Here is a 26,173-nt window from a genome sequence, read left to right as displayed (position 1 = left end):
AGGAGTCTTGTTCACGAGTGGGGGAAGAGTGGATCGTGAGATCGACAGGCGGATTGGTGCGGCGTCTTCGGTAATGCGGACGCTGTATCGATCCGTTGTGGTGAAGAAGGAGCTGAGCCGGAAGGCAAAGCTCTCAATTTACCGGTCGATCTACGTTCCCATCCTCACCTATGGTCATGAGCTTTGAGTTATGACCGAAAGGACAAGATCACGGGTACAGGCGGCCGAAATGAGTTTCCTCCGCCGGGTGGCGGGGCTCTCCCTTAGAGACAGGGTGAGAAGCTCTGCCATCCGGGGGGAGCTCAAAGTAAAGCCACTGCTCCTCCACATCGAGAGGAGCCAGATGAGGTGGTTCGGGCATCCGGTCAGGATGCCACCCGAACGCCTCCCTAGGGAGGTGTTTAGGGCACGTCCAACCGGTAGGAGGCCACGGGGAAGACCCAGGACACGTTGGGAAGACTATGTCTCCCGGCTGGCCTGGGAACGCCTCGGGATCCCCTGGGAGGAGCTGGACGAAGTGGCTGGGGAGAGGAAAGTCTGGGCTTCCCTGCTTAGGCTGCTGCCCCCGTGACCCGACCTCGGATAAGCGGAAGAAGATGGATGGATGGATGATATAAACATATAATATTAATATATCTTATACTGTACATATATTATGTAAATATAACATATATGTTATATTTTATATTGCTACTATGGTACATTTTTAGTCTATTTTATACCTGCATTTTCCTTTCCATCCTTACACTTTCCATCCTTTGTAACTGCGCTACTGTGTGGAACAATTTCCCTTGTGTATCATTAAAGTTTGTCTAAGTCTAAGAACTTGATTAGAACCATTATGAATATTGGATGACATCATAGCTTATGTGTACACACACATCAAATAAGACTTTATTAAACTCTTTCAAATGTTATCTCATCAACTAATATAGTGTGGGTTTTAGAATATATTTTTATTACGTCATTAATATTTGGCATCAACCAATTTTTCCATTTTTTTTTACACAGCTTGGTCGGGGTCCTCCCGGCCATACGGGGGGGCTGTCGCCGTCTTGAGTCGCTCCTCTGCAGGCGCTACGTCACCACTTTTCGCCGAACGAGATGACCGTCTGGCTCTTGAAGATCCCGGCTATTGACTGACTGGTGAGTTCAATGAAAACTTCTTCCTTCTATTTAGCTCAAACTGGTGTCTTTTTTCCCTGCCCTTTGGGTGAACGTTCATCTCAAGACTAACTGTTGCCTAAACGAAGGGGGTTTAAAGCCCCACGACCGCGTCACAGTAGTCCCCTTGTCTCCCAATTTTTCCCCCCCCAGACGCAACATGAAGGAAGTGGTTCTCCTGCTTACAGCTTGTGTGCTTTTCCTCCTCCTGCCGAGCTCCTGTCAGGCGGCGAGACAAGGACAGGATATCCGATGTGGAGGTTGGTATTCTGCGCCTTAGGCTTCGAGGTCTTCTCCCTTCACTATTATTTTATTTTGAAAATCCCCATCCTCTGTTGTGGATAGGGATGGGTACCGGTCACATTTGAACCAATACGGTACCGATTCGATACCAATACGCAACGGTACCATTTTTCGCTGTTTTTGTGTGTTTTGATAAATATTAACAGTTTTCGATAATAAAAATCATTTTTTAATTGCAACATTTAAACATGAGCTGATTATGATGACTGCTGTCCAGTTATTATACAGTGAAACCTTTCTATAGTGGCCGCTGTAGACAGGTGGCTATTGTTTATTATGGGCCTGCTGCAATGCAGCAGTAAATGGGCGCTGGCAGTGCAAGCAGCCCATATTAATACACAATTAATGCACAATATAACATACATCCATAAACGTGGATGCATATGCAAAAGTGCAATATATTTATCTGTACATTAGTCTATTTTTTTATATCAGCACCTTATTGCTATTTTATCCCGCACTACCATGAGCTAATGCAACAAAATTTTGTTCTTATCTGTACTGTAAAGTTCAAATTTGAATGACAATAAAAAGGAAATCTAAGTCTATTATTTTTGCTCATACTTCAAACTTTATTATTCTTGTTTCGCACGTTTCTCTTACACTCAATACGAGATGAACCGGCCCACGAACCCCCACATATACTATACTGTCGAAAAGGGGCTGTCCGCGCCGATGGCGGTACTATAAATTGGGACCATTTCGTGTTACCGTGGAAATGCTATTCACAAATAAACGAAAAAAATGGGCCACTAGAATGGGTAAGCACCTTTTATAATGGAGGATATTTCCAGCCGAACGCTCCAAAAAGGCACGATTACCTCCTTTTGTAGCTCAGCCATACTTTCACGAAGCACTCTGTGTGACACTTGTTAACTGTTAGCATGTTAACGTTAGCATGATAGCATGTTACATTAGCTTGCTACATTTTTGAGCTACTTTCGCTACTGTTTAGCCCAGAGTCATATAACTTGGTATGTGACACTTGTTAACTGTTAGCATGCAAATGATAACATGCTAGCAAGCTAACTTAGGCTTGCTAACTTTTTCATCTATTTTTGCACTTTTTTTTTCTATTTCCGCAGCCATACACCTTTGAGTCGTATAACTTTTAAAGTTAGACTTAGATAAACTTTAAACTTTTAAAGTTTAACGTTTGTCTAAGTTAGGCTGACCATACGTCCTCTTTTCCCCGGACATGTCCTCTTTTGCGGGGTTTCTTAAATGCCTCAAATGTCCGGCATTTTGAATTAGGGTTGCGTGTATTTTCAATGTACGTCCAGGGTTAAGTTAAGAAGGGGTTAAAAAAAAACTGAAGGTGTGCGCACTAGCAACATTCGTGAGGGAGGGGCAGAGACACAGAGCGAGAGAGCTAGTGAGTGGAGAGAGACATGAGAACAAGAAATGCCGAAACGTAAATGCAACTTCACGGATGATTTGCGGGAAAAGTATTCGTGTTTTGGTCCTGGCCGTGACACATGGGAAGCAGAATGCACTGTGTGCAAAGCAGCAACGTATGTATCTGTGGTAAATAAAGGGGCCAAAGATCTACAAGCCCATATCGACACTACAAAGCACAAAACAGCTGTGCATGGCGAGAGCTCGTCTGCTGTTTTTTGTTTAAATTTCATTAACTTGTTTTGAGGCATTATTTATGTTTAGATTATATACAAGAGGTTATTTTGAATATTTCTACCTGTGCACTTTTTATTCCAAAACTGTGAATGTTACAGAATATAAGTGTGACTTATTTTGTTATACTGTCAACCAGTGTTGGCGTTAACGCACTTTTTGTGTTTTTTAAAACATTTTTTTACCATTTGTTGCCCACAGCTAATGTTTTAAAGGCCCACGGCACATTCTAAAAATACTATTAAAATAAACAAAAACATAACAAAAGTGAAATAAAAAAGCTTAAAGGTGAAATGTAATTTAGAAAAAGTTGCAATGTTGACTAATAAAACAAAGCTGTTTTTTTTCTTCTTTCAAACGGTCATTGCTCAAAACATAATATTGAATCAAAAGCAATGTTATTATGAATTATTGACCTATCAAAGGTTCCCATTACTTCACATCAAATATTCCACTTTGAAAAATATTTTTGGTGGAAGATTTTGCATATTTTGTGTGTTTGCCATAAAAAACATAGTTTTGTTTGACAAAAAAGGGCGGAAAACAAACAAACAAAAAAAACAACATAAAAAAAACTAAAACATTTTGAAATGAGGAATTGATCTGAAGTTGATGTAGACTCCAGAGATTTAAGCATTAAATATAAAATGTATGTATGCCCTGGCACACCAATATCATCATTTCATGACCCAAGCAAAACACTTTTTACACTTTTATACTGAAATAAATACACCTACAACTTATTAAATAAAAACATAGAAAAAACTACCAGCAGCGGTAAAGTTTAGATCCATGAAGGAAAGAAGAAAGTGAATGAATGTTTATAACTGAATACATTTAAATGTGTATACACATTTGTTTTCTTTTGTATTATCTTTTTTAATGAATTAAGTAAAGTTTATGACAACCTTTTTCCAAAACACAATATAGAATGTGAGATATAACAGGATAATGCATACATTTGTCATTTGTTTTCAAAACGCTTACAAAAAAGTGGGACCCCAAAAATTTGCTGTGGGACCCCATTTTTATGACTTGATGGGGTCCCTGGGACCCCATTTTGAAAATTCCCAGCGCCAACATTGCTGTCAACAGAGGAGAAAAATGCTTTATTTAAATAAATATATTATTTATAAAGCAAGTTTGAGTATCATTGGCAAATGTTTACCTAGTCCCGGCCTTGGCGTGCTGCCCGCCTTGGCACGCATATATGTGTCCTCTTTTTGGGATTTCATAATATGGTCAGCCTATCTAAGTCTAACTTGGTATATGAAACATGCAGACTGTTATCATGCTATCTGTGCGGTATAGCTCGGTTGGTAGAGTGGCCGTGCCAGCAACTTGAGGGTTACAGGTTCGATCCCCGCTTCCGCCATCCTAATCACTGCAGTTGTGTCCAACATCTAATAAGTACGGCGACCCCCGGCCAGAGGTCCAGGGCACAGATAGCAGGCCCATCAACATTTCCGCAATTTTATAGTTGTTTATTGTTTATTGAGGATCCCCATCAGCCGAGGCACAAACGCCAGGCTAGTCTTCTTGGGGTCCTTTTCAAAAGTTCAAAGTAAAATAATAATACACAGATCCAGTTACAAATAAAAGAAAGGAAAAAGGAAAAGAAAAAGAAAATTCTCAAAATAATAAAATAAAATAACAGTACACAGATACAGTTACAGAACATACACAGATCCAGTTACAATAAAAGAAAGGAAAATAAAAATAAAATTCTCAAAATAATAATTAAAAAAAAGTACACATACAATACAGAACATACGCAAATCCAATTACAGTAAAAGAAAGGAAAAAGGGAAAGAGAAAAAAAAGTTCTCAAACAGATAACATGAAAGATGAACTCTTAAGTCTAAAAAGTGACTTTATATGTTTCTTAAATGCTTTTTTACTAGTTATAGTCCTAATATTTAAATGAAGAGTATTCCATAATGATACTATGATGCTATTACACGCCGGTTGGCCGCCATTTAGAATTTCCATACATGTGGATCGTTAAACAATTACGTATACATGTATCTGGAATTGTAAAGCGTTGCTAAGCTTATTGAATTTGAGCCGGTTCACGTGAATAGGATGCAGTTTTCCTTTCATGCCAGACTTTTGGGGATTAACCAACTGCGCAAAGCTTAGGGGAGCTTCGATAAGACTTGCAGAGTCCCGGCGCGGCTGCATGTTCTGGCTGCTTGCAACCCCCCGCTTGACTTAAGAAATTATATTTCACGGACAGTGGTATGGCCAATTTTGATATCGGTGGCCAGTATATGGAGTCAAAAAAGAATGAGTGGCCGCTATGGACAAGGTATATAACGCTTGATGTTAGATGGCAGTAGGGTTGTCTCGATACCAATATTTTGGTACCGATACCAAAATGTATTTTTATACTTTTCGATACTTTTCTAAATAAAGGGGACCACAAAAAATGGCATTGTTGGCTTTATTTTAACAAAAAATCTTTACGGTGCGTTAGACATATATTTATTTTTGCAATTGAAAATAGTGAACATACTAGACAACTTGTCTTTTAGTAGTAAGTAAACAAACAAAGACTCCTAATTAGTCTGCTGACGTATGCAGTAACATATTGTGTCATTTATATTCTATTATTTTGTCAATATTATAAAGGACAAGCTGTAAAAATGGATTATTAATCTACTTGTTTATTTACTGTTAAAATCTGCTTATTTTCGGTTTTAACATTTTCTATTTACACTTCTGGTTAAATGTAATAATAACTTATTCTTCTGTTTGATACTTTACATTAGTTTTGGATGATACCACAAATTTAGGTATCAATCTGATACCAAGTAGTTACAAGATCATACATTGGTCATATTCAAAGTCCTCATGTGGCCAGGGACGTATTTACTGAGTTTATGAATATAATATGAATTTTAAAGAAAAAAAGATTTTGTGACTATAAAAAATATTGATGTAATCATACAAGTATCGACTCGATACGCTCTTGTACTTGGTATCATTACAGTGGATGTCAGGTGTAGATCCACCCATGGCATTTGTTTACATTGTGACGCCGGTGAGCTATTGTATCCTCCTACGGTGTGTAGTGAAGCCTGTTTAGCTATTCCTCGTCCTGCAGTGATAATGATACGTGTAAAAAACATACTTTATTTGTCGCCATGGAGGTGAGGATTAATGATTTAGAAGTAGCTAAAACGCTGCCGATTGCGGATGGACATTAGCCGCTAACTAGCTAGCCATGTTTTAAAGCAACTCTTACTGAGGGTGTTTCAGTGTTATAACTTCACCTTTATCTTTAGTACTTAACTTAAAATGCATCCATTCTCCCTTTTCTGTCTACACACTGTGTCTGCTTGTAAGTACTCCGTGTGTGTGCGCTGCCGAACATGCTCCCCTGCTCGTAAAACCAGCAATGTCATGACGTGACGACGATGCGCTGTCATGCCTGTAAAAAATAAATAAATGGCGAACCGGTACTTTTCAAACAGAGTATAGTACTGTTTTTGATTCATTAGTACCACTATACTAGTACTGGTATACCGTACAACCCTAGATGGCAGTAGTGTATAGTTAATGGCAGAGTGTTGTGATTGGTCAAAAGGCAGTCACGTGACTACAGGGCGCCGTGTTTGTTACCAACTTTGAGCTGATGTGTTTGTGGCGCTTCCTCATTAGTTTTTCCAGGTGTAAAATGTCCTGTTGTGCAACGTGGGGCTGTGCCACCCGCGAGAATTGTGGAAATCTTTGACATGGCTTTCCCACAACCCGGAAAGAAGACGCGTATGGAAGTGAAGGTTTGCCGTCAACACCGTTGACATTACAGCGTCTTGTGCCAGATAAACACTCGACACAACGTCTGCGTATTGGTCAGGAGAGAACACACAGAAGATCATAAAAATAATAACAATAAATGAACACATTAAAGAAAAACTGACTATCTTCAATCTCAGTGAAACTAAAATAATGATATTTTTGCAGAAGAGAAAGTCAAACACAAATACAAATAGACAGACATTAAAAGAGTATAAAAGAAAACACATTTTGGATGTAATTATAGATCAATCAATCAATCAATCAAAGTTTACTTATATAGCCCTAAATCACGAGTGTCTCAAAGGGCTGCACAAGCCACAACGACATCCTCGGCTCAGATCCCACATCACGGCAAGAAAAAACTCAACCCGATGGGATGACAATGAGAAACGTTGGAGGGGACCGCAGATATGGAACCCCCATATCTGCGGTCCCCCGTCGAGTGGATCTAGCATAATAGTGTGAGAGTCCAGTCCATAGTGGATCTAACATAATAGTGAGAATCCAGTCCATAGTGGGGCCAGCAGGAGATCATCTTGAGTTTAGACAGGTCAGCAGCGCAGACACGTCCCCAACTGATGTACAGATGAGTGGTGCACCCTGGGTCCCGACTTTGGACAACTAGCGCCTCATCTGTGGTCACCGAATCTGTGCAGAGCAGAAAAGAAACGGCAGATCAACTGGTCTAAAAGGGGGGTCTATTTAAAGGCTAGAGTATACAAATGAATTTTAAGATGGGACTTATATGCTTCTACTGAGGTAGTATCTCTAATTGTTACTGGGAGGGCATTCCAGAGTACTGGAACCCAAATAGAAAACACTCTATAGCCCGCAGACTTTTTTTGGGCTCTGGGAATCACTAATAAGCCGGAGTTCTTTAAATGCAGATTTCTTGCCGGGACATATGGTACAATACAATCAGCAAGATGGGATGGACCTAGACCGTGTAGTATTTCATACCTAAGTAGTACAACCTTAAAGTCGCATCTTAAGTGCACAGGAAGCCAGTGCAGGTGAGCCAGTATAGATAGATATATATGTATATAAAGGTATATACAGTATAGGTGTAATATGATCAAACTTTCTTGTTCTTGTCAAAAGTCTAGCAGACGCATTTTGTACCAACTGTAATCTTTTAATGCTAGACATAGGGAGACCCGAAAATAATACGTTACACTACTCGAAACGAGACGTAATGAACGGATGAATAATGATCTCAGCGTCGCTAGTGGACAAAATGGAACGAATTTTAGCGATATTACGGAGATGAAAGAAGGCCGTTTTAGTAACAGTCTTAATGTGTGACTAAAAACGAGAGAGTTGGGTTGAAGACTATACCCAAATTCTTTACCGAGTCGCCTTGTATAATTTTTTGGTTGTCAAATATTAAGGTGGTTGTGGAGGTTGCCCTCCAGGGGGTTCTTCAGATCACCGACATGAGAGCCCGGATCAGGGTTACAATACAGTTTTATTTTAAGAGTTCAGCGGGTTGCTTTCCAGCAATTGTCTTTTGTGTCCGTGTCCGTCACGCTCTTGCTCTCACTCCAGCTCCAACATCTTCTCTCCTCCCTGATGTTGCTAATAAAGGGCAACAGGTGATTAGATAACAAGGTCCACCTGGGCCATCTACGCACCTGTCGCTGTCTTCGAGGCCGGTCCTGGCACACCCTGTTCCGCGGCAAGCCCACATGCCACGCCCCCTCCACATACCTTCACCGCCAGACGCAGACCGGGAAGTGTCCGGCCGCGCCTACTCACCCCCACCGGGTTGGCAGTGAGCCCCGCCTGCCTTAGGGACTCGAGCACCGCCCCCACCCGCTGCATGTGTTCTTCCCAGCCGCCACTCTGAAATGATGACGTCATCCAGATAGGCGGCCACGTATGCAGCGTGAGGGCGCAGCACCCGGTCCAAGAGGCGCTGGAACGTGGCGGGCGCACCGAACAAGCCGAACGGAAGTGTCACAAATTGGTATAAACCTTCCGGGGTGGAAAATGCCGTTTTTTCCTTGGACTCTGGCGACAAGGGAATCTGCCAGTAGCCCTTGGTCAAATCCAGTGTTGGAAAAAACGAGCAGTGCCCAGCCGATCCAGCAGCTCGTCGACTCGGGGCATTGGGTAGGCGTCAAAACGTGACACCTCATTTACCTTGCGGTAATCCACACAGAACCGCACAGACCCATCCTTCTTCCCTACCAGAACGATGGGGCTGCACCACGCAATGTGGGATTCTTCTATTCCCCTAACTCCAGCATGGATTTTAATTCCTCCCGAACCACTTTGCGTTTGTGTTCGGGGAGCCTGTTGGGCCGAGACTGCACCGTAACACCCGGGCTGGTCTCAATGTGATGTTAGATGAGGTTCGTGCGGCCTGGCCAAGGGGAGAACACCAGAAAAGCGCTGCTGCAGCTTGGCAACATCTTCTTTCTGCGCTAACGTGAGCTGATTATCACAGGGGAGGGGGGAGGGCAAGGCAGAGCGCGGAATCTATGACCCGAACTCCTCCTCCTCCTCGACCACCATCACCATGGAAACAGGCTCCGCCTCCTTCCATGCCTTCAGCAGGTTGATCTGGTAAATTTGAGTGTCTCCGCCCGGTCCGAGCGCCGGACCTTATAATCCACATCGCTCACTTGCTGTGTGACCACAAAGGGTCCTTGCCACTTGGCGAGTAATTTCGAGCTGGACGTCAGAAATAATACAAGCACTTTTTCTCCCGGTGAAAATGTCCTTAGCTGCGTCCCCGTTATACAAGCGCTGTTGACGTTCCTGGGCCCGGAGCAAATTCTCACGTGACAAGTGCCCCACCGTGTGGAGTTTTACTCACAGGTCCATCATGTATTGAATTGAATTTTTGCTAGGGCTTGGACCTTCTTCCCAGCATTCTTTAATGAGGTCCAGAACCCCGCGCGGCTTCCTGCCGTATAATAATTCAAAGGGGGAAAACCTCGTGGAGGCCTGGGGTACCTCCCGCATTGCAAACAGCAGGGGATCCAGCCACGCCCCCCTCCACAGTGGTATTGTTAAATAGGTGTCGGTGTTTAGCAGGACCGATAATCAGCATTTCCATTTTCTTAGCGTTGAGCCTCCAGCTGACTACAATCCAGCGTGTTGGTCAGCTTTAGGGGCATGTAGATGAAAACATGAACTGGAAATCTCATTAAAATATTCAAAATAGTGTTCAATAATGGTTAAAGCAAAATATGTTGTGGACCAAATATCCCTCCATATTCTAGACTGCTTGCCAGTGTTACCATATCTGAGTTGTTGTGCAGAAATATGGGAAATAATGACAAAAGTTGACTTACTCACTTAGCATGTTAGAAAGAAGAAATATGAGTTATAATAACACATAATGAGTGATACGTGCAGTGATTGCAAATTCATTATGTAGAAATATGATAATTACACTTATTGACTTAGCGCAGGGGTGTCAAACTCATTTTAGATCAGGGGCCGCATGAAGGATAATCTCCGGACTATTAAAATCATGGTATTAAAATAAAGACAACTTCAGATTGTTTTCTTTGTCTGACTTTGGCCAAAAATAGAACAAACACATTCTGAAAATATTACAATAAAAATATAGAAAAAAATACTGGCAGCGGTAAAGTTTAGACCCATGAAGGAAAGCAGAAAGTGAGTGAATATTTATAACTGAATACATTTACATATGCATAAAAATGTGTTTTCTTTTGTGTTATTTAAAAAAAAATGAATTAACGTTTATGACAACCTTTTCCAAAACACAATATAGAATGTGAGATATAACAGGATAATGCATACATTTATCATTTGTTTTCAAAATGCTTACAAAAAAGTGGGACCCCAAAAATGTACTGTGGGACTCCATTTTTATGACTTGATGGGGTCCCAGGGACCCCATTTTGAAAATTCCTAGCGCCAACACTAATGGAGTATTGGTGCGTGCAAAACTGCAGCACGTGGCTCGGGCCTGCGCACCAGTTGTAATACTAATCAAATATCATCCTGGGGGCCGTAGATAATTAATTAATTAATTCATTCATTCAAGGCCCTGCCTGCAGGCCTTGACTTTGACACCACTGACTTAGCATGTTAGAAGAAAGATGAGATGTAATAATACATAATGAGCGATACATGTAGTGATTACAAATAAATTATGTAGAAATATGATAAATAATTAGACCTATTGACTTAGCGTGTTAGAAAGATAAGTTCTAATACTACATAATGAGTGAGAAGATGGCAGAGGGATTCCCTTCCTTAGAAACCCACAATGCCTCTACTTGGCCACATTTGGACAAATGTATGCGTCTGGATAAAACAACACATTCATGTGAGTTGTTTACCATGTAAGTCCAAATCCAAAATGCTCTCCACATGGAAGAGGTGGAATACACATTTAAGAACACACATGATTGTGGCAGACATGTTTGCCACAGTATAGCCCAGGGGTCGGCAACCTTTACCTCTCAAAGAGCCATTTTGACCCGTTTCACAAATTAAGGAAAACAATGGGAGCCACAAAACTCTTTTGAAATTTAAAATGAAATAACACTGCATACAAAGTTTTTTTTTGCTTTGTGCTATGTATAAACCAGTCGTCTCAGACACGCGGCCCGTACCTTAATATGAAAATGTAATGTTAGGGCGGCCCGCGAGTTTTATATGAATGGCGCTTGACAGCGTCATACTTGCCAACCCTCCCGATTTTTCCAGGAGATCGCCGTATTTCAGGGGAACTATTCTCTCGAATGTCTGCTGGTTTTCGCCCAAACAACAATATTAAGGGCATGCTGTAATGGCACTGCCTTTAGCGCCCTCTACAACCTGTACATACAGCATGCCAGCCCAGTTACATGTTATATGAGGCTTCTGCAGACACACATGAGTGACAGCAAGGCATACTTGGTCAACAGCCATACAGGTCACACTGAGGTTGGTCGTATAAACAACTTTAACACTCTTATTAATATGCGCCACACTGTGAACCCACATCAAACAAGAATGACAAACACATTTCCGGAGAACATCCGCACCGTAACACAACATAAACAGAACAGAACAAATACCCAGAATCCCATGCATCCCTAACTCTTCCGGGCTACATTATACACCCCTGCTACCACCAAACCCCCCCAACCCCCCCAACCCTGCAACACATTAACGCCCCCCCCCCCTCTCCGTGCGTCGGTTGAGGTGGGTGGGGTTTGGCGGTAGCGGGGGTGTATAATGTAGCCCGGAAGAGTTAGGGATTCTGGGTATTTGTTCTGTTGTGTTTATGTTGTGTTACAGTGCGGATGTTCTCCCGAAATGTGTTTATCATTCTTGTTTGGTGTGGGTTCACAGTGTGGCGCTTATTAGTAAGAGTGTTAAAGTTGTTTATACGGCCACCCTCAGTGTGACCTGTATGGCTGTTGACCAAGTATACCTTGCAGTCACTTACGTGTGTGAGCAGAGACTGCATACAACATGTGACTGGGCCGACACGCAGATAGTATGATGGAAAAGCGGACGTGACGACAGTTTGTAGAGGACGCTAATAAAGACAGTGCCACCACGGCATGCCCTCAATATTGTTGTCCGGTTGAAAATCGGAGAATATTTGCCCCGGGAGATTTCCGACAGAGGCACTGGAATCCGGAAGTCTCCCGGAAAAATCAGGAGGGTCGACAAGTATGCAGCTGAGCCGCATCAGAGTGGTCAAAGAGCCGCATGCGGCTCCGGAGCAGTCTAAATGCTAACTTTCATTTTCATTGGTGTTTTACAACAAGACAGTAGCTGACATTTTGTTCATTTTTTCTACTGTTTATATTTTGACATTGAATAGTTGATTCCCCCACCTGGCTGCACCTTATGTTCAGTCTTTTTCATTAATTTCAAATCCCATGCCTGTAATATTGAACCTGCCATGCAAGTAGTATCTGTGACCCCCCAGCCTGCAGGGCTCTAGTGGATGAGATGGAGTGGGCCGTCTCCCAAGTGGACCCCAAGAAGATGATTCAGACCGGCTCCTATAGAATCAAGCCAGATGGGACTCAGTCCATCAAGGAGGTCAGTGTGCACCTTCTCTTCCATGCAGGACTCCCTTGCTTTTACTTTCTTATCCCTTCCAAAACTTTAGGCCAGTGCTGCCCCAGGGCTATTCTCTTTTATTGGCCCTCAACATGTTCTGAAAATTACATTAATTCCTTATTAACAAGGAATATTAAATATAACAACTATTTGCTTTGTCACCTAAAGTACAAAAGCTAAGATAACAAAGACTACCTTTACACTGCAGGCCAAATCTGAGTTTTTCCAGTGCAAGTGAAATGTGATTTTTGTCAGACTCCAGTGTAAACGCGCATGTGGCCTCAATGACTACGTTTACACTGCAGGCCAAAGTGGCCCAGATTGGATTTTTTTTTAATCAGATTTTTTCCATCTGACTGTTTGCACTGCAAGTAAAATGTGATCTTTATCAGACTCCAGTGTGAACGTGCACAGGCCCCAAGGTGGCCCCAATGTGCCCTCGACGTCGCTTGCATGCGCAGTGCGATAAAGTGAAAACAAAGGAAGTTGACCAGGAGGAAGTCGCTACTACTACAAAATAAACTACAAGTCGCCACACCTTAAAAATTAGTGTTTTTTTCACATGAAATTAATATAAAGTATGAATTAATGTATATAGTGTAATATGTTTGGGAGGGTTTTAATATTTTTATGACAAGTAGAGGAGACAAGGTCATCAGCGTGGATCTTTGTTAGCTTTATTTAATTTTTATCTAAGCAAATACACCACAGCGTCAATTCCCTTCAACAATCGCTATTTCTTCAGAATCTAAATATATATTCATATATTACATGTAGACTATTATTTGACAAGTGATGCACCGAAAATTTGGTCATCTTAAATGGACTTTGCTTGTCGAAACCAGATGTTGTCACTTGAGGGCAAAAACAATCAGATTAGGTAAACGGGGCCAATGTGGCCAAAACATCACTTGCATGCGCAGTTCGATAAAGTGAAAAAAAAAAAAAAAAGGAAGTTGACCGGATTCTGTAAACGAAGAAGGAAGCCACTACTACTACAAAATACAATAGTTCGCCACACCTTAAAAATTAGTGTTTTTTTTGACAAGAAGATATCTATCTAATCTAATTAAAGTTGCATTTCCAATCTGATTTTAATCGGATTCTGACGACCTCCTGATGTGGCTTGAATCTGATGCCAAAAGATCAGGGGCCGTACTTATCAAGCTTCTTAGAGTGCCATTTTACACTTAAGTCCTGAGACTTTGCGAAATTTAGTCCTACTCTCAAACTTAAGAATAAAAGCTTTTTATCAACGTTCTTAAGTCTAAGAATCACTCCTACTCTCCACGATATTTAAGAGACCTTCAGAGGTGTCTTAAGTGGTTAGGAGTTGCCAGCAGGGGATGGCACTGAGGTGAAAGAGACGTGCGCGAACGTTCAGGGAACGGAACAATGTTGTTGTTTTTTTTGATGACGAGCAGCTGATCAAACGGTATCGTTTAGACAGAGCGGATATTATTTTTGTCACAGATTTAATACTTTTCGATTCCCTGTTGATTTCTGCATGTGTCTGCAGTGGGCTAGTATATATAGAGCCACCCACACCAGTTTCAAATTAGTTGCCTAATTAATGAATTGGAAAGAAAATGTTATGACAGTAGCGTATGTGTGTGGCCGTGAGGAGTAATTCTAAGAAGCTTGATAAGTACGGCCCCAGATTTGTTGCCAGTCTAAACGCTACAAAGTGCTTAAAATCTGGGGCCGTACTTATCAAGCTTCTTAGAATTACTCCTAAGAAGTCTGCTAAGAGTTGACTTAAGAGTAAATAAATTATTCGCTGAAAGCTGCACTTAAAAGTTAGTTATCAAGCGTCTTACTCACACTTTCAGCGAAGTGTAGGACTGAATCTTAAGTGTCACACTCAGAGCTGAATTACGACATTACTATGTGCCGTAAACGGAATTTTAGGTGACGTAATTTCTGTGTCCATAGAAATGACCAATCACGGAAGGGAATCCGTTGTCTAAGAATAAAGAAATATCTTGGAAATATTTAAGTGGACAATGGGAGTGTATATTTTGACAATAAACTACAAAATAATACAAAACAAACTAGTCCCCGCCGGCACTCACGCTACCGCTCCCTCTCTTCTATCGCCCACACACTCACTGACGTCACTCACCTCACGGCCACACACATACGCTACTGTCATAACATTTTCTTTCCAATTCATTAATTAGGCAACTAATTTGAAACTGGTGTGGGTGGCTCTAAATATACTAGCCCACTGCAGACACATGCAGAAATCAACAAGGAATCGAAAAGTATTAAATCAGTGACAAAAATAATATCTGCTCTGTCTAAACGATACCGTTTGATCAGCTGCTCGTCATCAAAAAAACCCAACATTGTTCCGTTCCCTGAACGCTCGCGCACGTCTCTCTCGCCTCAGTGCCATCCCCTGCTGACAACTCCTAACCACTTAAGACACCTCTGAAGGTTTTTTAAATATCGTGGAGAGTAGGAGTGATTCTTAGACTTAAGAACGTTGATAAAAAGCTTTTATTCTTAAGTTTGAGAGTAGGACTAAATTTCGCAAATTCTCAGGACTTAAGTGTAAAATGGCACTCTAAGAAGCTTGATAAGTACGGCCCCTGATCTTTTGGCATCAGATTCAGACCACATCAAGAGGTCGTCAGAATCCGATTAAAATCTGATTGGCAATGCAACTTTAATTTAATTTTTTTTGTCAAAAAAACACTAATTTTTAAGGTGTGGCGAACTATTTTATTTTGTAGTAGTAGCAACTTCCTTGTTCATTTACAGAATCCGGTCAACTTCCTTTTTTTATCACTTTATCGAACTGCGCATGCAAGTGATGTTGTGGCCACATTGGCCCCGTTTACACTGCACATCTAATCTGATTGTTTTTGCCCTCAAGTGACACAGATCTGGGGCCGTACTTATCAAGCTTCTTAGAATTACTCCTAAGAAGTCTGCTAAGAGTTGACTTAAGAGTAAATAAATTCTTCGCTGAAAGCTGCACTTAAAAGTTAGTTATCAAGCGTCTTACTCACACTTTCAGCGAAGTGTAGGACTGAATCTTAAGTGTCACACTCAGAGCTGAATTACGACATTACTATGTGCCGTAAACGGAATTTTAGGTGACGTAATTTCTGTGTCCATAGAAATGACCAATCACGGAAGGGAATCCCTTGTCTAAGAATAAAGAAATATCTTAGAAATATTTAAGTGGCAATGGGAGTGTATATTTTGACAATAAACTACAAAATAATACAAAACAAACAAACAATATTGGCAATGAATCAAAAATAAATGTTTCCTTTTTGTTGCACCTTTCCTGCTTCCTGCTCCCAGACCGTAACAAAGAGGCATGGGAGACACTTCTCCAGGATGTATGCTCGGGGCAACACCCTTCACTTTACCCGGCAGTGGGTCTCCACAGCGGACGACTTTAGAGTGAATGATGAGTCCGGCGATTAGTTGCAAATCTTGCTTTATTGATTGCTTGCACACAGCCAATCCAACACAAAACAAACTAGTCCCCGCTCGCACTCACAATACCGCTCCCTCTCTTCTCTCGCCCACACACTCACTGACGTCACTCACCTCACATGCTGTAACCTAGCGTATGTGTGTGCCACACACATACGCTACTCTCATAACATTTTCTTTCCAATTCATTAATTAGGCAACTAATTTGAAACTGGTGTTGGTGGCTCTATATATACTAGCCCACTGCAGCCACATGCAGAAATCAACAAGGAATGGAAAATTATTAAATCTGTGACAAAAATAATACCTGCTCTGTCTAAACGATACCGTTTGATCAGCTGCTCGTCATCAAACAAAGATGAACGTTCGCGCACGTCTCTCGCCTCAGTGCCATCCCCTGCTGGCAACTCCTAACCACTTAAGACACCTCTGAAGGTCTCTTAAATATCGTGGAGAGTAGGAGTGATTCTTAGACTTAAGAACGTTGATAAAAAGCTTTTATTCTTAAGTTTGAGAGTAGGACTAAATTTCGCAAATTTTCAGGACTTAAGTGTAAAATGGCACTCTAAGAAGCTTGATAAGTACGGCCCCTGATCTGTGTCACTTGAGGGCAAAAACAATCAGATTCGGTGTGCAGTGTAAACGGGGCCAATGTTTCTTCCAAATAGTTTAGCATATACTTAAGTGCATTTATTTGGTTTCAGCATCTTTAATGTACAAAAAGTATCAACGTTTTTACATTTTTTTAGTTTTAACTCAAATCATACAAAATCCAAATGAGTTTTGAAATAATTCCAATCCGATTAATCCATTTTAAATACCTACAAATATTAACATATAATACATTTTACAGGTAATGGTTATAGTTTTCTACATAAAATAATGTGAAATGGAAAAATTAACATTTAACATCAATTGTACTTTTTATTGAAGACTTGTTGGCGAAGGCGGGGAGGAAAGAAGTCCACTTTGCTACGTTCAGTGTGTTCTCGTTTTCGTTAAATTACTCCTATTCACAACCAGGGCTACAAAAATTATCAATAATAAATGAATAAAATGCTTTGATTCTGTTCTAATCATTAAATGAGTCATTCAATCAATACAAAATGTAAATTGATCCAATCTGGATCGTATGGAGTGCCCAGAACTTTGAAGGGGAATTGCACTTTTTGAATATATTTTTTTAGCTATAATTTACAATCCTTATGCGAGACAAGAACACATGTTTTTTCTTTTTTTATGCTTTCTAACTTGTAAATAAAAGTCAGCTGACAATGGAGTCAATGATAGCTTCTCTATTCCGCCTATAAATCCCTCTAAAAAACATCCAAAAAGTGCCACAACAATACCAAGTATTAGCAATATTGTTATTATAAACCCTAATGCTGAGGAACTACTTTTAGTGGTGCATTGATCACAGAGAGCTAACTAGCTTATGTTGCTATATTGACATCATCAACTGGTGAAAATTACTTTTAGATGATATAATAATGTAATCCATAATAAACCATGCCTCTCACCGGGATAGTAGAAGGTTGTGGCCAGGAACCGACAAGTTGGTCAACTTTGACATCTAACTCGAACCCGGAGATTGCAAGACACAAAAAGACGTTGGTCTTGCACTTGCCTTTTTTTAACCTCTTTGCGAGGACTATGAAGAAAAATCTGTCTGTAAGCGAACGCTCTGATGCGTATCTGAAAGTAATGTCCCTGCGTATGCTTAAAATGAGCATAATATGTCAATAATACATGTTATTATGGATGTTACTACATTACATATATACTTACAGTATGATGAAAATATGTAAATATGACATGTTATTATAAATGTTGCTACATTACATATATACTTACATCATGTATATATTACATGTTATTATGAATGTTACTACGTTACATATATACTTACATCATGTATATATAACATATTATTATGGATGTTACTTCATTACATGTATACTTACAGTATGATGAGAATGTGTAAATATTACATGTTATTGTGAATGTTACTACATTACATATTTACTTACATCATGATGAAAATATGTAAATATTACATGTTAGGAATGTTACTACATTACATGTATACTTACAGTATGATGAAATTGTAAATATTACATGTTATTATGAATGTTACTACATTACATATATACTCACATCATGTATACAGTATATAACATGTTATTATGAATGTTACTACATTACATACAGTATGATGAGAATGTGTAAATATTACATGTTATTATGAATGTTACTACATTACATATTTACTTACATCATGATGAAAATATGTAAATATTACATGTTAGGAATGTTACTACATTACATATATACTTACAGTATGATGACAATATGTAAATATTCCATGTTATTATGAATGTTACCACATTACATATATACTTACATCATGTATATATAACATGTTATTATGAATGTTACTACATTACATATATACTTACAGTATGATGAAAATATGTAAATATTACATGTAATGACAGTTACTACATTACATATATACTTACAGTATGATGAGAATGTGTAAATATTACATGTTATTATGAATGTTACTACATTACATATATACTTACAGTATGATGAGAGTGTGTAAATATTACATATTATGAATGTTACTACATTACATATTTACTCACATCATGATGAAAATATGTAAATATTACATGTTATTATGAATACATTACATATATACTTACAGTGTGTATATAAAACAATGTGTTTGGATGTTTTTAGAGCGCTTTTATAGGCGAAATAGACTCCATTGTTAGCTGACTTTTGCTAACGTTTATTTACGTGTTAGAATGCATAAAAAAAGAGAGGCATGTGTTCTTGTCTTACATAAGGATTGTGAACGATAGGCAACATTTAAAAAATAATGGCAGTTCCTCTCTAAAGATGCGGACATTTTCTGCACTGCCGTTGCAATCGAGCACTCATGAGAGCGGTGGTGTCTGGGTGCTGTGATGTGTGGCGGTAAACACCAGAGAGTTTAGTTTCTTTATTAATGCACCAATGTTGATGATGTGCATTTATCAAATTAATTTATTACTAAAATAATCCATAGCTGCAGCCCTACTCACAGCTGTTTTTGGTTCCATGATGGCTTGTTGTGCATTCTTACTCTAACAAAAAATGACAGACCGAGTCACCAACGCATGGGATTCTTTGTTTGGGCACTTGATTGCTCTGATAGACCGGTAAACACTCTCGTTTGTTAGGCGCAATGTTTGGCCGTACGTACGTTAAGTTACCGAGACATGGTACTAAAAGGAGAAGGAATTTGGCGAATATTTTCATCAAAGCCCAAATCATAGGAAAAGTGGTACAAAAACTGAGGTACTTTTATGATATATTCATAGTGTAGAGCAGGAGTTACCAATGAGGGCGTGCGGGGGCCAGACTGATATTTTTAATTTTTAAAACCAATATGATATTCAGATGACTTGTCCAGGGTGCACCCCGCCTTCCGCCCGATTGTAGCTGAGATAGTTGCGCCCCCCGCGACCCCGAAGGGAATAAGCGGTAGAAAACGGATGGATGGATGATATTCAGATTTTTTTTTAACATTTAAGGCTCCCTTCAAATTTGGTCCTGGGTACCCAAAAGCATAAAAATTTAAAAAATAAGTCATACATTGGTATTAAATTATTTTTTTTATTCAACGCTAAATCTCTAGGTCAACTTCAGATTTTCTGTCAATATAAAGTTTTTTTGTTTTGTTTTTAATGTTTATTGGCTTTTTTGTGAAAACCCTGTTTTAATGGTAAAAACACAAATATTCACTATTTTCCCTGAAAGGATTTTCAAAGTGGAATATTTGATGTAAAGCAGGTTAATTATTCATGACATTATTTTTAATTCATTATTAATTTTTGAGCGATGACTGTTTAAAAAAAATCCTAACGTTTTTGGGATCCAAAAGGCCCCCACTCATAAAAAATAAAATAAGTCATAATTTTTAATTTTTTTAACTTCAGATCCGTACATCCATCATAAGTTTGTATTGTCATTTTAATGTTTTTATTTAAATTGTTTTGTTTTATGCCCTTTTTGTCAAAAAATCCCCACAATATACACAATATTTTTTCCCAAAAAATATTTCAAATTTTAAGTGAAGTAATTGAAGCCTTGAATAGGTCAATCATTTGTAACATTGATTTTGATTCATTATTGTCTGTTGTGCAATGACAGCCTGCATGGCAGCTTTGAGTTATTAGTCAAAATTGCAACTTTTTCTCTTGACATTTGACCTTTTTGCTCTTGTATTCCACTTTTTAATGTTTTTTAAAACGCTTTTTTTTATATTTGTATAATGTGGTTAAAAATGAGGTGCGGGTCGCAAATGGCCCCCGGGCCGCACTTTGGATAGCTATGGTGTGGAGCATGACAGATGTACTGGATGTAATGCCAGTGATGTTCCACACCACCAGGTTCCTCTGGCACGCTCCGAGGGAAACCTCCTAGAGCTGATGGAGAGCGTGTGCGACAGGATGCAGGACTACGGCGAGCGCATGGACGCCGTCACCAACAGGAAGTCCTACATGAGGATCAGATCTCGCAATGGCGAGGCCATGGACCTCTCTGAGGCCACGTTGGACACCAGAATCACTGGCAGTTTAAAATTTGCTGTGAGTACAGAAAGTTGACTATTTGTAACATTAATTTGCTTATTTAGTTATTTTTTCTGCTGTTTATTTATTTTTAATGTTCATTTTATGGTTAGGATATTATTTAGTTTTTATAGTTAACATTTTATATCTCTATGTATTTGAATGTTTTATATTTATTAATGTATTTCATTTTATTTAACATTTTTAATAATTTATTTTGTGACTGAGTAAAGAAAGGAAATGTTTTATTGTCTCATCTATTTTACTGATTGAGTTATCAAAACATCTGATGATCATTACTTGTTTGCCATAATGCATTTTTACAAGCATTATGGCATGTTTATTTATTTTTTAATATATTTGTTCTATACACAGTATGTCGTTACTTTTCATGTACATAATTTTTACTTTAGTGGTTTTTGAAAGCGTTGATCTTGTCCTGTTGTCAGTGCGAGACAATTGTTGAGCAGAATGAAGACGAACTCATCGAATTCTTCTCTCACGAGACAGAAAATGTCAAAGACAAACTCTGCAGCAAGAGGACAGGTGTGTGTGTGTGTGTGTGTGTGTGTGTGTGTGTGTGTGTGTGTGCAGTCTTTTACATATCAAGTGTGTTACAAATGAAACATTTACACACATTTCACAATCTGACCAAAAATAATGTAGAGAGTTGTTTACTGCAAACAGCGCTTAGCTTCTTTTTACACTTGTATGCCATTTAAGAATACTAAATGTTACTAAAACATCGCTTGTGCACTTTGACATCCTACTATTATTTACACCTTGATTGTCTCTTGCTACTTCCTATTATTATTTACACCTTTATTGTCTCTTGCTACTTCCTGTTATTATTTACACCTTGATTGTCTCTTGCTACTTCCTGTTATTATTTGCACTTTGATTGTCTCTTGCTACTTCCTGTTATTATTTACACCTTGATTGTCTCTTGCTACGTCCTGTTATTATTTACACCTTGATTGTCTCTTGCTACATCCTGTTATTATTTACACCTTGATTGTCTCTTGCTACTTCCTATTGTTTACACCTTGATCGTCTCTTGCTACATCCTATTGTTTACACCTTGATTGTCTCTTTCTATATCCTGTTATTTACACCTTGATTGTCTTTTGCTACATCCTGTTATTTACACCTTGATTGTTTTTGCTACATCCTGTAATTTACACCTTAATTGTATTTTGCTACATCCTGTTATTTACACCTTGATTGTCTTTTGCTACATCCTGTTATTTACACCTTGATTGTCTTTTGCTACATCCTGTTATTTACACCTTGATTGTCTCTTGCTACTTCCTGTTATTTACACCTTGATTGTCTTTTGCTACATCCTTATATTTACACCTTGATTGTCTCTTGCTACATCCTGTTATTTACACCTTGATTGTCTCTTGCTACATCCTGTTATTTACACCTTGATTGTCTTTTGCTACATCCTGTTATTTACACCTTGATTGTCTCTTGCTACATCCTGTTATTTACACCATGATTGTCTCTTGCTACTTCCTGTTATTATTTACACCTTGATTGTCTCTTGCTACTTCCTGTTATTATTTACACCTTGATTGTCTCTTGCTACATCCTATTGTATACACCTTGATCGTTTCTTGCTACATCCTGTTATTTACACCTTGATCGTTTCTTGCTACATCCTGTTATTTACACCTTGATTGTCTCTTGCTACATCCTGTTATTTACACCTTCATTGTCTTTTGCTACATCCTGTTATTTACACCTTGATTGTCTCTTGCTACATCCTGTTATTTACACCTTGATTGTCTTTTGCTACATCCTGTTATTTACACCTTGATTGTCTCTTGCTACATCCTGTTATTTACACCTTGATTGTCTTTTGCTACATCCTGTTATTTACACCTTGATTGTCTTTTGCTACATCTTGTTATTTACACCTTGATTGTCTCTTGCTACATCCTGTTATTTACACCATGATTGTCTCTTGCTACTTCCTGTTATTATTTACACCTTGATTGTCTCTTGCTACTTCCTGTTATTATTTACACTTTGATTGTCTCTTGCTACTTCCTGTTATTTACAGCCTAGGTTGTCTCTTGCTACTTCCTGTTATTATTTACACCTTGATTGTCTCTGGCTACTTCCTGTTATTTACACCTTGATTGTCTCTTGCTACATCCTGTTATTTACACCTTGATTGTCTCTTGCTACATCCTGTTGTTATTTACACCTTGATTGTGTCTTGCTACTTCCTGTTATTATTTACATCTTGATTGTCTCTTGCTACTTCCTGTTATTATTTACACCTTGATTGTCTCTAGCTACTTCCTGTTATTATTTACATCTTGATTGTCTTTAGCTACTTCCTGTTATTATTTACACCTTGATTGTCTCTTGCTACATCCTATTGTTTACACCTTAATCGTCTCTTGCTATATCCTGTTATTTACACCTTGATTGTCTTTTGCTACATCCTGTTATTTACACCTTTATTGTCTTTTGCTACATCCTGTTATTTACACCTTGATTGTCTCTTGCTACATCCTGTTATTTACACCTTGATTGTCTCTTGCTACATCCTGTTATTTACACCTTGATTGTCTTTTGCTACATCCTGTTATTTACACCTTGATTGTCTCTTGCTACATCCTGTTATTTACACCTTGATTGTCTTTTGCTACATCTTGTTATTTACACCATGATTGTTTCTTGCTACTTCCTGTTATTATTTACACCTTGATTGTCTCTTGCTACATCCTGTTATTTACACCTTGATTGTCTCTTGCTACATCCTGTTATTTACACCTTGATTGTCTCTTGCTACATCCTATTGTTTACACCTTGATTGTCTCTTGCTACATCCTATTGTTTACACCTTGATTGTCTCTTGCTACATCCTGTTATTTACACCTTGATTGTCCCTTGCTACTTCCTGTTATTATTTACACCTTTATTGTCTCTTGCTACATCCTATTGTTTACACCTTGATCGTTTCTTGCTACATCCTGTTATTTACACCTTGATTGTCTCTTGCTACATCCTGTTATTTACACCTTGATTGTCTTTTGCTACATCCTGTTATTTACACCTTGATTGTCTCTTGCTACATCCTGTTATTTACACCTTGATTGTCTCTTGCTACATCCTGTTATTTACACCTTGATTGTCTTTTGCTACATCCTGTTGTTATTTACACCTTGATTGTCTCTTGCTACATCCTGTTGTTATTTACACCTTGATTGTCTCTTGCTACTTCCTGTTGTTATTTACACCTTGATTGTCTCTTGCTACATCCTGTTGTTATTTACACCTTGATTGTGTCTTGCTACTTCCTGTTATTTACATCTTGATTGTCTCTTGGTACTTCCTGTTATTATTTACACCTTGATTGTCTCTTGCTACTTCCTGTTATTATTTACACCTTGATTGTCTCTTGCTACTTCCTGTTATTATTTACACCTTGATTGTCTCTTGCTACTTCCTGTTATTTTTTACACCTTGATTGTCTCTTGGTACTTCCTGTTACTATTTACACCTTGATTGTCTCTTGCTACATCCTGTTATTTACACCTTGATTGTCTTTTGCTACATCCTGTTATTTACACCTTGATTGTCTTTTGCTACATACTGTTATTTACAACTTGATTGTCTCTTGCTACATCCTGTTATTTACACCTTGATTGTCTTTAGCTACTTCCTGTTATTATTTACACCTTGATTGTCTCTTGCAACATCCTATTGTTTACACCTTAATCGTCTCTTGCTATATCCTGTTATTTACACCTTGATTGTCTTTTGCTACATCCTGTTATTTACACCTTGATTGTCTTTTGCTACATCCTGTTATTTACACCTTGATTGTCTCTTGCTACATCCTGTTATTTACACCTTGATTGTCTTTTGCTACATCCTGTTATTTACACCTTGATTGTCTCTTGCTACATCCTGTTATTTACACCTTGATTGTCTTTTGCTACATCCTGTTATTTACACCTTGATTGTCTCTTGCTACATCCTGTTATTTACACCCTGATTGTCTCTTGCTACATCCTGTTATTTACACCTTGATTGTCTTTTGCTACATCTTGTTATTTACACCTTGATTGTCTCTTGCTACATCCTGTTGTTATTTACACCTTGATTGTCTCTTGCTACTCCCTGTTATTATTTACACCTTGATTGTCTCTTGCTACTTCCTGTTATTATTTACACCTTGATTGTCTCTTGCTACATCCTATTGTTTACACCTTGATCGTCTCTTGCTACATCCTGTTATCTACACCTTGATTGTCTCTTGCTACATCCTGTTATTTACACCTTGATTGTCTCTTGCTACATCCTGTTATTTACACCTTGATTGTCCCTTGCTACTTCCTGTTATTATTTACACCTTGATTGTCTCTTGCTACATCCTATTGTTTACACCTTGATCGTTTCTTGCTACATCCTGTTATTTACACCTTGATTGTCTCTTGCTACATCCTGTTATTTACACCTTGATTGTCTTTTGCTACTTCCTGTTATTTACACCTTGATTGTGTTTTGCTACATCCTGTTATTTACACCTTGATTGTCTTTTGCTACATCCTGTTATTTACACCTTGATTGTCTCTTGCTACATCCTGTTATTTACACCTTGATTGTCTTTTGCTACATCCTGTTATTTACACCTTGATTGTCTTTTGCTACATCTTGTTATTTACACCTTGATTGTCTTTTGCTACATCTTGTTATTTACACCTTGATTGTCTCTTGCTACATCCTGTTATTTACACCATGATTGTCTCTTGCTACTTCCTGTTATTATTTACACCTTGATTGTCTCTTGCTACTTCCTGTTATTATTTACACCTTGATTGTCTCTTGCTACATCCTGTTATTTACACATTGATTGTCTTTTGCTACATCCTGTTATTTACACCTTGATTGTCTTTTGCTACATACTGTTATTTACAACTTGATTGTCTCTTGCTACATCCTGTTGTTATTTACACCTTGATTGTCTCTTGCTACTTCCTGTTGTTATTTACACCTTGATTGTCTCTTGCTACTTCCTGTTATTATTTACACCTTGATTGTCTCTTGCTACTTCCTGTTATTATTTACACTTTGATTGTCACTTGCTACTTCCTGTTATTTACAGC

At 38.8% G+C, this 26,173-nt stretch overlaps 1 protein-coding gene across 1 annotated transcript in view; it reads left to right on the top strand.

The window, feature by feature from the left end:
* Positions 1–1,011: 1,011 nt before the first annotated feature.
* Positions 1,012–26,173, top strand: part of cnpy2 (canopy FGF signaling regulator 2) — a 31,984-nt gene continuing 6,822 nt past the window's right edge. Inside the window, exons 1-5 of the mRNA XM_062055292.1 lie at positions 1,012–1,146; positions 1,318–1,424; positions 12,821–12,936; positions 20,862–21,059; positions 21,491–21,587. Coding sequence (XP_061911276.1) covers positions 1,325–1,424; positions 12,821–12,936; positions 20,862–21,059; positions 21,491–21,587 — 511 coding nt within the window. The 5' untranslated portion in view covers positions 1,012–1,146; positions 1,318–1,324. The remainder of the gene's footprint in view (positions 1,147–1,317; positions 1,425–12,820; positions 12,937–20,861; positions 21,060–21,490; positions 21,588–26,173) is intronic.

Source organism: Entelurus aequoreus, linkage group LG01 (assembly GCF_033978785.1).
Source record: "Entelurus aequoreus isolate RoL-2023_Sb linkage group LG01, RoL_Eaeq_v1.1, whole genome shotgun sequence".
NCBI lineage: Eukaryota > Metazoa > Chordata > Actinopteri > Syngnathiformes > Syngnathidae > Entelurus > Entelurus aequoreus.
This window is presented reverse-complemented; position numbering and strand designations above follow the sequence as displayed.